The sequence below is a fragment of the Epinephelus moara genome, chromosome 9, assembly GCF_006386435.1.
Source record: "Epinephelus moara isolate mb chromosome 9, YSFRI_EMoa_1.0, whole genome shotgun sequence".
Lineage (NCBI taxonomy): Eukaryota > Metazoa > Chordata > Actinopteri > Perciformes > Serranidae > Epinephelus > Epinephelus moara.
The window spans coordinates 15,220,557-15,236,000 of record NC_065514.1 but is presented as its reverse complement, the minus strand read 5'-3'; the positions used below and the strand labels follow the sequence as shown (position 1 = coordinate 15,236,000).

Below are 15,444 nucleotides of genomic sequence, written 5' to 3'. Positions count from 1 at the left end.
CGACAATATGGCCAAGCGCCAGTATGGCGCTGAATATATTAAACTGTGTGGACCTTGAACTAATGAGTAAGGAGAAATCTGGACCCTGTGGCTGAATCAGTTGGGAATCACTGCATTAAACAATTGGGGTTACAGTACACTACCCCTAAAATCTCAAATAAATATATTATAACACAGTAAAGAAATATGATCCTCATATTCTTACAGTACACTTACCCCTGTTTGTGATAATGTTTGCATAGATTTGTCGGCAATTCACACTACCATGGCAGTTTTTCAACAAGGTGGCATAAATCAACAGAACAGCAGCTACAGCCCACGCAATACTGGGGCACTACCAATCTCAAAAACCGCTGTTCCCATTCGTCACTTAGACACAAATATGGGAAAAGAGGGTCCAGGTTGAAAAATACCCAACTTACCCTTAAAGTTTGGCCAACACAAGCCGAAAGAACAACTTCAACTTTCTATGGCATGGATTTTTTAAGTCTCTGGAACTCTACTGGAGGGATGGTTATCTACCAAAACATATTTTCTCATTCAGTGTTTTGATGTGGTGTTGGTGGAAAGAGCTCGATAACATCAGCCCAAAATCTCTATTGGAGAAATATAGTGACTGCAAAGGTCTTAGCATATGATTTACATAATTGTCACTCAACTGTTCTGCGATCCTTTATGCTCTCATGGAGACATTATCGTCCTGAGACAGACCACTGCTAACAGGCAATGTTTCCCAATTAGCAATGCCAGGGGGATGCTAATTGTATTGAAGCATATGTATTCATTATTCAGGTTTGTGCTTTAATTAGTCACCTGTGTGTAGGTTATGTATGATAGGTAATTGCTCAGAATTATTCTTCACCAGCGTGCTCCTCAGTGTGATAAGGGAGGACAGGCAAAAACTCTTATACAAGGTCTTCCCTGCATCATGGGAATGCTGCCAGGGCGAACCCAATGACTTGTCTCTCAGAGTCTCTCCTTCCCCCCTCCTCTCTACCTCCGGGATAACATTTCGCAGCACCTTTGCACTTTGCTGAAACCACTGATTTCCAAATGGGAAACGGAGGGAGGAGTAACAGACAAGAATGACAGTGTAATTTGAAGAAAGAAAAAGGAGAAAGCGACATAAGATAAAGAAGAAAAATGACACAGACACAGGCCTACGTAAAAACATGGTTTCTTTATTGGTTGTGCCAGGGTGGTGACGCCCTCAACATGGGGCTTAACCACAATTTAAAAGGGCTGAGTGATGTGTGGCTGCATAAAATATCAGGGCCGGCTGTCCGCTTTGATTGACGGCTCATCTCTCTGTCTGTCATTTAAACAAACAGGGCTAATGTGCTGAAAATGGCTCGTCTCCAAAAGAACCATTAAACATTTCCCCAGTTGGAATGGACTACAAGGATGGACAAATGGACAGGAGGAAGAGTTGAAGGACAAAAGGGGGGGAACAGTCTTTTTTTCTGCCTTCTCACAGAGCCTCGGGCTTACTTCTTGGCTTTGCCCTGGGCGGCCACGGCCTCCATGGCCTTCTTTACGGTCTCCTCATCACCGAGGAAAGACATGGGCTTTATGGGCTTCAGGTTTGCGTCCAGCTCGTAGACAATTGGGATTCCTGTGGGCAGGTTCAGCTCCATGATGGCTGCATCAGACATACCTAGGAAGACAGGCAGACACGCAGATCAGCAGACAGAACGGGAATGTAATTGATCCAATAAAAGGCTGTCTGGTGCCCAGCGAGGCAGACAGGAAGGACAATGATCTTGCATAATAAAAGCAATCTGCACTTTTCTTTGTATCTGATTGGAAGTTATTTTGATTAAAGCAATCTGTTTTTTACAATCTAAGAAACCTGATCTACTCATTTCCCACAGCCTCCACACCCACCCTTCCTATCTGACATTTACTACTGCCCTTTAGGCCTTCTGGCTGAACAACTCCCTTATCCATGTCTGGCCACCCCTCGAAAAAGTACAACCTTTCTACAGAAAGGTCGTGACTGTAATGAGAACCACACTCATGACCCTCTCCCCTGTCTCTCAGCTGAGTCCCTGCAGGCTATTTTTATGCTCTGTAATCCACGACTGTGTGTGTGTGTGTGTGTGTGTGTGTGTGTGTGTGTGTGTTTGCAAAGACAAGTGTCTGATTATTGAGGCCTTGTATGCAAATGCAAGCTATTTTCAAACTCAAATATTTGGTTATTTTGTTGTGTTTGACTTTATGTCGGCATTCACGTCTTCTTTTTGCTGCAGAACTTTCTTCTGCTTTTTTTTATCCACCTACAAACTGTAATGCTCACCCTCCAAGTGCTTGACGATGCCACGGAGGCTGTTGCCGTGGGCAGCGATGATGACGTTCTTTCCCGCCTTGATTTCAGGAGCGATGACGTCGTTCCAGAAAGGAAGAGCGCGGGCGATGGTGTCCTTCAGTGACTCACATGTGGGGAGCTCACCGGGCTTCAGACCCTTATAGCGCCGGGACTGGAGGTGGTAAGAATAGTAGACAGTGTTTTACACCCACAACAGTTGACAGAAGTTACATAACACTGGAGCACTCAAAATGTCAGCTGCTGTTTTATGGTGTTCAGCTGAGTGTGTTGCTCATTCTGAATTATTCAGCACATCTTTTCGTGTAGTTGTCTCACCTCACTGATGATTTTGTGGTAAGGGTGGTCCTTGTCCATGACTGGAGGTGGGATGTCAAAGGAACGGCGCCAGATCTTCACCTGTTCCTCACCGTGCTTCTCAGCTGTCTCCGCCTTGTTGAGACCGGTGAGGCCTCCGTAGTGACGCTCATTCAGACGCCAGGTACGAATCACAGGCAGCCACATCTGGTCCGTGGTCTCCATGATGGTCCACAGGGTTTTGATGGCACGTTTCAGCACGGAGGTGTAGCACACGTCGAACTTGAGGCCTGCATCCTTGATAGCCTGGGCTCCACGCCTGGCCTCGTCCACGCCCTTCTCACTGAGGTCAGCGTCGAACCAGCCGCAGAAGCGGTTCTCCTGGTTCCAGGAGCTCTCGCCGTGGCGGACGATAACCAAGCGATGGACACCAGCCATGTTTACAGTGTGAGTCTTAGACCAAACACGGTTCCCTCAGCCCTTCTAAGTTGTGCACACACTGGCTAACCAACAGTGAGCACAGACCAGCATGCCACGCTCTTTTTATAGCAGCCTGGACAGTGGCAGTGCACAGCAGACAGGCCTCCTCTGCTCTGCACCTGTGAGAGGCATTCATGCTCTGATGGACACACATGAGCAGCCAATGGAGCCAGACCTGTGCTGGGCTGGTGGGACATGTGGTGGCTGGGAAGGCCAGAGGTCAGACATTAAGCCAAAATAGCAACATGACTTTTAAACTGAGGTGTGTGGAACAAAAGTGTAAAGATCAGAGTTGGCTGCAGAGAGGCTCCTCACTCTGAGATGAACAGTTTCATCAGTGAGAGAGAAACTGCAGCTCATTACACTTCATATGTTTAGCTACGATGACATTTGTTCACAGGGCATTTGTTGCTTGTATAACAATGACAGCAAGGCTACACTGCGATAGGGGAAAACACAACATGTTGCCAAAACACAGCTGAATTAACAGCTGCTCACAGTGTGCACTCATGAGCTGTCTCTTACTGTACATGTAGCAACACAATGATGCAACTAACTGACCACCACAGCTGCAGCTACTATTCTTATTACTACGAATAACAAGCATTGTTACAAGTGGGGTTCCCGCAGTCATGAAATCCCTGGAAAAGTTATGAAATTTGACAGAGTTCCAGGCCTGGAAATGGTTTGGAAATGTTTTGAATTTACATAGTTTTGTTATTTAAAATATGTTCATAGGAATCCCAAAACATGTCTAACATTACATGAATTATGTTACTAGTATTACTTATTTAAACTCTAGGGCTGCGCGTGACCATTGTCATGTAATACATATAGACCAGACCAGCGTTGTGTCAAGGCCACGCCCCCTTTTGGGGAAAAGAAACAAGCTGTCACATCAGGAGAAAAACAGGAAAATGCCAAAAAGGGTAAAGCAAGGTCACGAAATAGTTGTAGGACATGTGCATTCAACAAATTTTTGTTTGACAAGAAGTAAATTAATATAAACTTATCAAAATTATAATCCAAGCACATGTCAAACTGCATTGACATCCACAGGATCTTTTGGTTTTCTATCCTCCAAAAAGGAGTGTGGTATGTGTTGGTCTGGTCTGTTGGAGTATGCAGCTAGTTGCTAGTAGCTAAATGCCTGAGAAGAACAGACCTGCCTGTTACTACTACTACTAGTATGGAAATGAGGTAAATTATTATGGAAAAGTTCTGAAAATTAATTGGTAAAAACATGTGGGAAACCTGTAAAAGAGTGTCTACAGGTATGAGACACTTAAATTGAATGCTTTTTAAGACTTTTTCAAGATACTTTTAAACCAAATTTAAGACTAATTTTTGGGCCAATCATCTTTTTCTTAGTCAAGCATTGCAAGTAAGTATAAAGGTAAGTAGTGCATATGTGGTTCTGGGCAAAGGTAGGTTTTATGTAGGAATATGGTTACTAGAATGAGTTAAGTTCAGCTACATTTTGCCAACAGCTAAGTGCAAGTATAGCTGTATCTCCAACCTCTTAGTGCCGTACACACCAGGACGTACTTTGAGGTCCTCAGGCAGAGGTCTGGCTGAAAACTTAAGGGGACAGAGCAATTGGTGTCAGGGCTCAGAGGCTCTGGAACAGTCTGCCTGGGGAAATCAGGTCAGCCAAGTCAGTGATCTTTAAGTCCCTTCTTAAAACTTTAAAAAACTACTTTCATCAAAGGGCCTTTCCTGATTTTACTTGAGTTTTAAGTCTTTTGTTTCCTTAGTTTTTATACACTAAAGTGTTTTATCAGTTCTTTTAAAAGTTGTTTTCATGTCTTGTCTGTTTTAATTATTGACATGTAAAGCACTCTGTTTTGAAAAGTGCTTCATAAATATAGATTAATATTCTTGTTATTATTATTATTATTATTTATTATTATTATAAAGTCAAAAGACAGTATTATAGTCTTGGACTTATTGTGACAAAAGAAATGAAAGCTAGATAAATAAAATAATAGATGAAATGTTTATGGCAATTAAGACTTTACAGATTCAAATTTAAGACTGTTTGATCACTATTAACGTCTATTTATGTAAGTGAATTGAAGATATTTTATTTCTTTTTAGGAACCTGCAGGCACCCCTTTACAATAATTTGTTAAATTATTATTATTATTATTAGTATTATTATTTTGTCATGCAAAACAATTATGCCCAGCCTTCATGTTCTTACAAGACATTATTAAATCAAACAAGCCAGAACCAGAGTCCAGCGTACACATTATCTGACAACATAAAAAATAAAAAATAAAAATAAAAAAAGCGACACAAGCATCCTACATAATCAGACCATCATTGTGTGAAACAGTCTTCATAGATCATTCACAGAGACATTAACTGTGTAGCAGGACTCACTTTTGATTTCACCCAAATCATACAACTAATCACCCAACCTCCTGAATCACCCAACCTCAAAGGCCAGAGGAAGAATACCAGCTCAATTGAGAAAACAACAGGGTAAAGATGCACCAAAAGGCATAAAATCAGTGTACAAAAGTTTGTCAGTTTAAAACAGTTTACTGCATCCTGGCCCTCCATCATGAGGGCTCCATGTGGTCCAACCTGAAAAATAATCATAAAGTCTCTGTTAAATCTTAAACAGGGGGATTTTTAAAGTGCTATTTCTGTCCATCACCTCTAGGAGCTGCTCTAGGATCATTTACACAAATACCCTTTAACATGCACCATGCAACATGTCACACTGTAGTTTGAGAAAGACTGTACCTATAGCACATTATATGTCGCAGCAGCTGTATATGCTGTACAAGCATGGGGCTGACTGCAAACCAAAAATCAAAGCTCTGCTCTCTGACAGGAAGTTGCTCTGTCTCAGTATCACTACAACATACTTTTATTATACTTAATGATTCCAGCCGTGTCTGAAGTTGAGTCCTACTGGAAATATTATACACCACCGAGACAAATAATCGAAGGCGAATATTCTGCAGTATCCTTCATGAAATTCAATGTTGGGAAGCACTCACACTCACAGGACGGAGATAGAAGTGCTGATAAAGCTTGGAAACTAAGCCACGGAGCCAAAGCTATCAGGCAAAGTCAGTGTCTCTTGCCACTCCCAATCAAATTATCATCCATATATAGAAAAAAAAAGAGAGAAATACAATAGTCTGAAAATATGATATTAATGGGATTCCAGGCGTGCGGCCAAGCAGCATCATGTGATCCTGATGAGGGTTAGGTTACTGTGTGGTACAAAGTGGGAACTAACAAGGATGATGCTGCAAGAAAAACACTGGATGTGCCTGTTTTAGCTGGGTCACTGGTTCTGTGGGGAACTGACGTTAATAAAATTAACATGAAAATATGGTTCTCAAAGCTGCACTAATGAAGACTAATATCTAGCTCTGCTGCAAGGTTTTGGTCCTATGTCAGATTTGCTGCTCAGCTCCTGTAGGAAACCATTTTCCAGCAAAACAAGAGCTGGTAAACAAGCTGTTTGCTTCCTGCCAAGCAAAGCGCTGACAGATATAGTTACAGAGTGGCTGCTGAACATACTGCAGTCAAACATTATGGGCGGATTTTGAGACAATGGGCCCCCGGGCACAGATAAACCTGAGGCCCCACCACCTCTCCTACACAGGAGCAAGACACACAGATTTTGTGGTGCTTTTGCCTTTTTTTCTCTCTTTTGCATCTCTTTGTAGTTGTAAAGCATCTTTTTGTAGTTTGTTTCTCTTTGTGGTCGTTCTCTGTGTACTTGTGGTCATTTGTGTCTCGTTGTAGTTCTTTTGCATGTCTTTGAGGTCGCTTTGTCTCTTTGGGGTATAATTGTGTCCTTCTGGTTGTTTTGTGTCTTTTTGAGGTACAGTCGTGTCCCTTGGGTTGTTTTGTGTCTCTTTGTAGTTCCTGTGCATCTCTTTGTGGTCGCTTTGTGTCTCTTTGGGGTATAATCGTGTCCTTCTGGTTGTTTTGTGTCTCTCTCTAGTTTGGTTGCATCTCATTGTGGTTGTTTTGTGTCTCTTTGTAGTTCCTTTGCAATCCTTCTGTGTTCGTTTTATGTCTATTTGAGGTCATTCTGTTTCTCTTTGAGGTATATTTGTGTCTGTTTTGGTCATTTTGTGACTCTTTGTAGTTGTTTTTTGTGTATTTGCAGTTCCTTTGCATCTCTTTATGGTCATTTTGTGTCTTTTGGAGGTCATTCTGTTTCTGTTTGAGGTATATTTGTGTCTTCTGGTCATTTTGTGTCGCTTTGTATTCTTCTTGCATCTATTTGCAGCCTCTTTGCATCTCTTAATGCTTGTTTTGTGTCTCTTTGAGGTATAACTGTATCCTTGTGGCCATTTTGTGTCTATTTGTAGGTCCTTTGTGTCTCTTTGTAGTTCCTTAGCATCTCTTTGTGGTTGTTTTGTGTCTCTTTGAGGTATAACTGTCTTTTTTTTTGGTCATTTTGTGACTTTTTGTAGTCGTTTTGTATCTAGTTGCAGTTCCTTTGAATCTCTGTATTGTCATTTGATGTCTCTTTGAGGTATAATTGTGTCCCTCTGGTCATTTTGTGACTCTTTGTATTCTTCTTGCATCTATTTGCAGCTTCTTTGCATCTCTTTATGCTTGTTTTGTCTCTTTGAGGTATAATTGTGTCCGTGTGGCCATTTTGTGTCTATTTGTAGGTCCTTTGTGTCTCTTTATAGTTCCTTAGCATCTCTTTGTGGTTGTTTTGTGTCTCTTTGAGGTATAACTGTGTCCCTCTGGTTGTTTTGTTTGTTTTTGCAGTTCCTTTGCATCTTTGTTTGGTTGTTTTGTGTCTCCTTGAGGTCATTCTGTTTCTCTTTGAGGCATATTTGTGTCTTTTTGTAGTCATTTTGTATCTAGTTGTAGTTCCTTTGAATCTCTGTACGGTCATTCTATGTCTCTTTGAGGTATAATTGTGTCCTTGTGGTTGTTTTGTGTATCTTTGTTGTTCCTTTGCATTTTCTGTGGTTGTTTTGTGTCTCTTTGAGGTCCTTCTGATTCTCTTTGAGGTATAATTGTGTCTTTTTTTGGTCATTTTGTGAGTTTGTGTATTTGTTTTGTATCTATTTGCAGTTCCTTTGTATCCCTTTATGATTGTTTTATGTATCTTTGAGGTATAATTGTGTCTTTGTGGTTAATTTGTGTTTCTTTGTAGTTCCTTTGCATCTCTTTATGGTCATTTTGTGTTTGTTTGAGGTAAATTTGTGTCTTTTTTGGTAATTTTGTAACTCTTTGCAGTTATTTAGTGTCTCTTTGTAGTCATTTTGCAGCTCTTTATGGTCGTTTCATGTCTCTTTAAGGTTTATTTGCATGTCTTTGAGGTGTATTTGTCTTTTTTGGTCATTTTGTGGCTCTTTTAGTTGTTCTGGTTCTCTTTTTGTAGTTCCTTTGTATCTCTTTGTAGTCATTTTGAGCCTCTTCCTGGTTGGTACATGTTAATTTGAGTGACAAAGGCCAGGTTGGCCTCTGATACTTGCGGCCCCTGGGTCTGGGCCCAGTTGGGCCATTCAGTAATCTATCGGTGTCAAACATATAGCAGCTAAATAGCCATATATTGTCTTCAGGAGTTGCTAGAGACCTGATAGGTGGAGAACAGAAGAAATTTGTACTTGTATTTATTAGGTGTCCGGAAATAAGTTAACATTTACTCTGTTAAATCAGAGTTTGGGTTCATAGTGGGCCAGGTGTAATGTTACACTGGGTTCTGGTGCATTGTATCAAGCTGATGCACTATTTTCTCTTTAAGACCTGTATACCTGCATAAGCACTGAATGTGAAAGCAAGCGCTGAAACTGATTGCACTGCAGTAGCTTATTCATAATGTGAGATGCAACAAAATGTATGGTTATAGTGGGTTTTTTGTTTGTTTGTTTGCCAGAATGTTATGTTTGTTGTTCTGAAACAATGCATGTGTTGTGGTGCCAGAATTCTAACACCAGAGACACTGAATTAAAGCTTTTTCTGTTCTTTGTCAGGTAAATGATCAAACAGTGAGTATTATTAATGGTGGAGGGAGGCTGTGTATCTGTCAGCTTGTGATTCAGAGTGCCCCTAGTGGCCAAAAGAAGATTAACAATGTGCCCATAAAGAGTAAATAAATACTATTTATAGCTATTTAACCTCACTTTTGCCACCAAGCATGTGCCAATGCCAGTGAATCAGTGATCCTGTACAATTTAAGGGCCTGTAACTGCCAATATATAACTTTAAAACACTTAGCGTCATATGTAGTTTTGCTAGTGTTAAATGGCATCACCTGTCTTAAATTCATCAAAAATTCTATGGCTTTCTACAGTTTTCCTCACGAATTTAACCTAAGAGAATGAGATACTAATAAACAAATCATTTGGGGGTAAAGTATTCCCTTAAGACATATAAGAGGATGTGTATCTACATGTACAGAACAGCAAGAGAACAACTGTTGATTATATACTGAGGTTGGAAGGCTTGGAATATAAGGTTGTGCATTACAAGGCTGCAGTTTTTAACAGTTTTGATGCTGTCATTAGTTTAGCCTTGATGCCTGGAGTTACTAGGAAATCTAATGGTAATAATTTGACACTCTGATCTCTTATGTTAATCAGCTTCACAGGGAGAACAAGCAAGACCTAGAAAATTAGCACTATAAGTGAGTTAATTTGTCGGGTAAGAGAAGTTAATGTTCTACTTTCCCTCTTTCATTTCCCCAGGTCCTGTAAGCATCTTGTCTGCCAAAAATCGCCCCGGTGCAGATTGTCAGACTGCTGTTGGGGTGGGAAAGAGTGTACACAGGGGAGTTTGTGTGATCACAACTGTTACGATGACTCAGCCTGCAGCAGAGTCCATGCAGCGCCCGCTGAAGTCCCCCACCTCTCGCTGCCTGCCTCACTTCTGTTTGGGCGCAGCACTGTCTGTAAGTACCGGGGGCCTTTGCTGCATAGGCAGATTACTGGAGCATTCACACTATGGATCATGAACAAAGACACACACAAGACGCACGCACGTGCACACCACACACACAAACACAGATATTGCTGCAAAGCACTGCAATACAGTTCATTTATGCATGGAGCTCGAATGCAGGATGAATTTCCCAGCATGAACTTTCCTTAAGCTACTGCATACCTGCACATACACACACACACACACACACTCACTCACCAGTCACACAAGAAAGGAAAATGCATGTCAGCAGCTGGGTGTAATTGACCTGCCAGGGTATCTGTGCTGCAGATGAGAGGGACTGTTTGTCTTTTATAGAACTGAAAGAACAACCTGACAGGCTTTTCTTTAACAGATAAAAACCTTTCCTTTTACACAGCTGCACAGGAAAACAAAACAACAGTAGTGCATATTTTTAAGAGGACAACATAAAGATAACATTATATACGTTATTTGATATGTATTGTACACGTCTTGTGACACCGGCACAGACAATGCAATGTTGTCATCACATTTTAGGGTTTTAATCTATGCAAAAAACAAAATGTAATTACCTTGAATAACTGCCAGATTCAAGACATGACCACCCATGTTTGTTTATATGCTGTTAGTTTTCCATAAGGGTTCACTGATGGACGAAGAAATTTGAAAGTATATTAATATTACTTGGGTTTGCCTGCCCTACATTGTGTATGGTGTCTGCAACATGTGACGTCTTAACCCTCTGTTTGGGTGGGATTTTATCGTTGCAGGTCTTTTGAGGTTGTGGCTGTAGTTCTGCTCTCCACCAGAAGGAGAGATGCTGTGTCACGGTTGTTAAATCAGGACAACCCCCCCCTCCCCTCTCTCCCTCTCCTGCAGTAAGGGCAGCACAACAAGTATGTTTTTGCCATGTTATTTGCGGTAGTATATGAAACTCCTCACAAAATGTATCCCATATATTTGCAGTATTGCTGCAGGTTCAGGTTCTATGTTTAAAATGGTGACATGCCCTATTTCTTGTTTTGTATGTATTTGCGTTCTTGCTACTCTGTGATTTATCTGCTGTCTAGATCTAGAAACTTACCTCAGATGAACGTTATAGTTATGACAAGATAAACAGAAGTACGGATCCATATCATGTAAGTTTACGACCTCTTCCCTCCTGTCTTTTCCTCTCCCTATCTTTGACTCGAATCCCTTCTACGCTCGTTCCCAGGGACCCTCTCTGTTCAACATCTTGCCATTGCAGTGTAAGCCTATCAAGCCTGCATTGTCAGAGTTTGGGGAAAGCGCTTGCGTCAGAGCTCACCATCCTGCTATAAAAGCACGGGCTGCTGCAGCAGGCAGGCAGTCGAGGCTTAAACCTGAGCCCTTCACACACCTCCACACACACACACACACACACACACATACACAAAGAGGAGAGGGAGAGCAGCCTGTCCTCCCACCACTCAGCCATGAGTAGCATCGGATATGACCCCTACTACTCCTCCTCGTCATACAGACGCTGGTATGTCGAGGCCCCCCCTCGTGTCGTGGTGACCAGAGGGAGGACCCACTCTGTCTACTCTTCCCACGCCGCCCCGCTGTCCTCCTCCCGTCTGCAGTACTCCTCTCCCGGCCGGGTGCTGCTCTCCTCCTCCTCACCAGCCTCTTCCCTGGAGCTGGAGCTCAGCCAGGCTGCTCAGATCAGCTCTGAGTTCCGCGCTGTACGCACCCAAGAGCGCAGCCAGCTGCAGGACCTCAACGACCGCTTTGCTGGCTTCATTGAGAGGGTGCGTGAGCTGGAGCAGCAGAACCGTGCACTGGAGGCAGAGCTACTGCTGCTGAGGCAGAGGCACGCTGAGCCGTCCCGCCTGAGGGCGCTTTACGAGCAAGAGGCCCGCTCCCTGAGAGCTGCTGTGGATGAGGCCAGGGCAGAACAACAGGCCGTCCTGGGACAGAGAGAGCGACTGGAACAAACCCTGAGTGCCCTGCAGAGTCGATATGAGGAGGAAGTGCTGGCTCGTGAAGAGGCCGAGGGCAGGCTGATGGATGCCCGTCGTGAGGCTGACCAGGCTGCCTTAGCTAAGGCCGAGCTGGAGAAGAGTGTCGAAACCCTGCTGGAGGAGCTGGCCTTCCTCAAGAGGATCCACGAAGGCGAGGTGGTTGAGCTTCAGGCCCAGGTTCAGCTGGGCGTCCAAGTGGCAGTAGAGTCTGAGGCCGCAACCCCCGACCTCTCCGGGGCTCTCAGGGACATCCGGTCCCAGTATGAAAGGCTGGCAGCGAGAAACATGCAAGCAGCAGAGGAGTGGTTCAGAGGGAAGGTGGGCTCCATGACTGAAACCGTGGCCCAGCACAGCGACGCCGTGAGAAGCTCCAAGGATGAAGCGGGAGAGTACCGACGCCAGCTCCAGTCCCGCCTGCTTGAGATCGATGCGTGCAGGGCCCTCAACAACTCCCTGGAGAAGCAGCTGCACGAGATCGAGGACAAGCAGAGAGCTGAGATAGATGCTATGCATGTCAGTAATGGTCACAGATGTACTCTATCACAATGTTATTAATTATTCAGATGCTTTGATTTTTGGGGCTTTTAATCTGTAAAGCTATCACTGTGTTTCATTTGTTTTCATCTTTTATGTCCTTCTGTCCTGACTTGACTTTTTCTATTCAGGACACCATTGCAGAGCTGGAGAGTGAGCTGAGGGGCACCAAACAGGAAATGGCTCGCTACCTGAAAGAGTACCAGGACCTACTGAATGTCAAGATGGCTCTGGACATCGAGATCGCTGCATACAGGTGAGAAATAACAACAGTGAGGATTTTTGAAAATGAAAAGACAGCAAAGAGGTCAAGTTATTAGTGTTGATTTCAGCATGGTTTTATGGGGACATTTTAGAGAGATTTAGAGGTCATTCACAAGGTCATCTGAGGTCAAAATATTTCTTAACATTTACTCACATGGTCGAACAAACCTACTGTATTTCTCATGTTTCTTTTTATGTGGATAGGTCTGCAAACTTATGGCAAAACCAAATGTATAAGCGATTTATGTTGGTTTAGGCTCTCAGGATAGGAAAGGTCAAAAAGGTCAGACCACTTTTATTTTGGTAAACAACTTCCGGGATAAAGCCTTGGTAAGATTTATCAGTATAATGTTCACTTTCCACATTCTGCCCACTAACTGAGCTCCCATCCACTGTAGCACTCATCTCCTGTCTTTACACCAACCTCTACAGGAAGCTGCTGGAAGGGGAGGAGTCTCGCTTCAGCGTGGGAGTGTCCGGGGGTGTGTCCTCTCTGTACAGCCAAAGTTTCTCAGCGCCCTCCTTCGCCCGGCCCGTCCTCTCCAGCCTGAGCTCTGGCACCTCCTACCTGATGACATCACGTCTGCTCAGCTCTGTCAGCACCACCGAGGGGATCATCTCCGCCAGCCAGACCCAGCAAGCAGAGGCCAGCCCACCAGCTGAAGAGGAGGAGGCAGAGGCAGAGGCAGAGGCAGAGGCAGAGGAGGAGGTAAAGGAGGAGGTAAAGGAGGAAGCAGAGGAGGAGGAGAAGGAAGAAGAGGAGGGAGGAGAGGAGGCAGAGGAGACAAAGGAGGAAGAGGAGGAGAAGGAGGAAGAAGAGGGAGGAGAGGAGGAGGGAGATAAAGAGAAAGAAGATGAAGAGGAGGCTAAGGAAGGAGAGGAGGAGGCCAAAGAGGGTGAAGAGGGTTAGTGCATTGTTTTCACATTTCTCAATTAAACATGAATTATTATGATCATGATGAAAAGTAATAAAATTCTCATCTGCTGATACAGGTGGTGATGAAGAGCAGCAAACAGAAGAGGTGACAGAAGAGGCCGCCGAAGAGGAGGGAGAGAAAGAGGAAAAAGGAGAAGAGGAGGCTGAGACCAAAGAGGAAGCACAAGAGGAGGTAAAACCAGAAGGAGGCGATGACAAAGAGGAAGAAGCAAAAGAAGAGGAAAAAGAGGAGAAGGAAGAAGCAAAAAAGAGCGAAGAGAAAGAAGATAAAGCCGATGCCAAGAAAGACGACAAAGCCGACGACAAAGCCGACGACAAAGAGGACAAAGCTGCTCCGAAGACAGACGACAAAGCCGATGCCAAAAAGGAGAAAGAGGAGGTCAAAGCAGCCAAAGCCGAGGCTGCCGAAGAAAAGAGCACAAAGGGTAAAAAGTAGGCCAGAAGCAAACTTCAGTGAAGACTGTCCATTAGCTCGATAACCTGTAGAGGCATCTACGCTCTCCTCGCAAATCTGCTTGTTAACATGGTGCTCAATAAATCAGTCCAATAGCCATTTACAGCAACAAATCAAGGTTAACTGCTTGCCAATATCCAGAGTAGTCCATAAAGGTCTGGTTGCACACTTACTGATTGAATGTAATATGTGTAATTGCTGAAAGCAGACGCGAGTGTGTGAGTTTTTGGTGGTAAATAAACACCTCTTAAAGCCATGTGTGTCACTGATTTTGAGCTGTATCTTCGTGTACCTGACAAGTACATGAAGATATACAGTATAAGCTTCTGTAAATGCTGTTGTTTAGTGGTTGTTTAGAGATTTGAGCATGTGGTATTCACTAATTTCACATTTCCAGATGATCAGGTGATTAGAAACACTGGCAGTAGCTCATTATATCCTAACAAATTCAGTATGTATTGTGATGCCCAAAGGCCCTCTGTCAGACACAACTGAGACAAATGTGGCCCCTAAAACAACTCCCCAACCATTTAAATGCAAAATCCTGATACTTCATACTTCTACCACTATCAGTGTTGGGGAGTAACTAGTTACATGCAACAGAGCTTTGTAATTACATTACACGTAAATTTAATTGTAATCAGTTACAGAGAAAAAATATGTAATTAAATTACAGCTGCTAATCAAAATATTGTTGATTACAAAGGCTACATACATACTGTATATGTATAAGCTTTTTGGTGTAGAATATAACATCCATTCTGTTTCTTTTGGCATAGCCTATTTCTGGAGATTTATTTTAGCTTTATTGCTTAAACATTTGTTAAAAACAGTAATCAAAAAGTAATCAAATTTATTAAGTTACAATACTCTGAAGTAAATAAAATAATTACATTGCTTATTGTATGTTTGACAAGGTAATTAGTAGTCTGTAACCTGGTGCATTTCAACCTTCCCAACACTGACTACTTCTATTTGGGCTACAATCACATAATCACTCATACTACCATACTATATAGTATGCCAGAAAAAGATTTAGTAGTAATAGAAAGCAGGTGAAATGCAGTATGCCAAAAATACCAGGATGTTCTACTACATCCAGTCCAATTTTGCAGTATGCATATGTCACATAGACTAAGCCACAAACAGATTGACAGCTGTCAGAAGTCACAATAACAGATGACAGTGTATTCAAGTAACTGGTGACCAGTCTAATAGTATAATAGGACTACTAATTGTTTAAGTGAACAAAAATAAT

The 15,444-nt window shown here is 42.8% G+C and overlaps 2 protein-coding genes across 2 annotated transcripts; one reads left to right on the top strand and one right to left on the bottom strand.

Moving 5' to 3' along the window:
- Positions 1–1,160: 1,160 nt before the first annotated feature.
- pgam2 (phosphoglycerate mutase 2 (muscle)) lies at positions 1,161–3,173 on the bottom strand. The gene is made up of 3 exons (XM_050053068.1): positions 2,645–3,173; positions 2,300–2,480; positions 1,161–1,657 (listed from the first exon to the last, which is right to left on the bottom strand). The coding sequence occupies exons 1-3, from the start codon at positions 3,059–3,061 to the stop codon at positions 1,488–1,490; spliced, it is 768 nt and encodes a 255-aa protein (XP_049909025.1). The 5' UTR covers positions 3,062–3,173; the 3' UTR covers positions 1,161–1,487.
- Positions 3,174–9,920: 6,747 nt separating this feature from the next.
- Positions 9,921–14,440, top strand: nefla (neurofilament light chain a). The gene is made up of 6 exons (XM_050053059.1): positions 9,921–9,998; positions 10,780–10,905; positions 11,226–12,510; positions 12,663–12,787; positions 13,228–13,700; positions 13,789–14,440. Exons 3-6 carry the CDS (start codon positions 11,467–11,469, stop codon positions 14,166–14,168), a joined length of 2,022 nt encoding a protein of 673 aa, XP_049909016.1. The 5' UTR covers positions 9,921–9,998; positions 10,780–10,905; positions 11,226–11,466; the 3' UTR covers positions 14,169–14,440.
- Positions 14,441–15,444: the final 1,004 nt, after the last annotated feature.

Coding starts and splice junctions, on each gene's coding strand:
- pgam2 (XM_050053068.1), bottom strand. CDS start 3,061: ATGGCTGGTGTCCATCGCTTGGTTATCGTCCGCCACGGCGAGAGCTCC. Junction 2,481..2,644: donor ACCACAAAATCATCAGTGAG/GTGAGACAACTA, acceptor TACCACCTCCAG/TCCCGGCGCTATAAGGGTCT. Junction 1,658..2,299: donor CATCGTCAAGCACTTGGAGG/GTGAGCATTACA, acceptor CTGTCTTCCTAG/GTATGTCTGATGCAGCCATC.
- nefla (XM_050053059.1), top strand. CDS start 11,467: ATGAGTAGCATCGGATATGACCCCTACTACTCCTCCTCGTCATACAGA. Junction 12,511..12,662: donor CTGAGATAGATGCTATGCAT/GTCAGTAATGGT, acceptor TTTTCTATTCAG/GACACCATTGCAGAGCTGGA. Junction 12,788..13,227: donor ATCGAGATCGCTGCATACAG/GTGAGAAATAAC, acceptor CAACCTCTACAG/GAAGCTGCTGGAAGGGGAGG.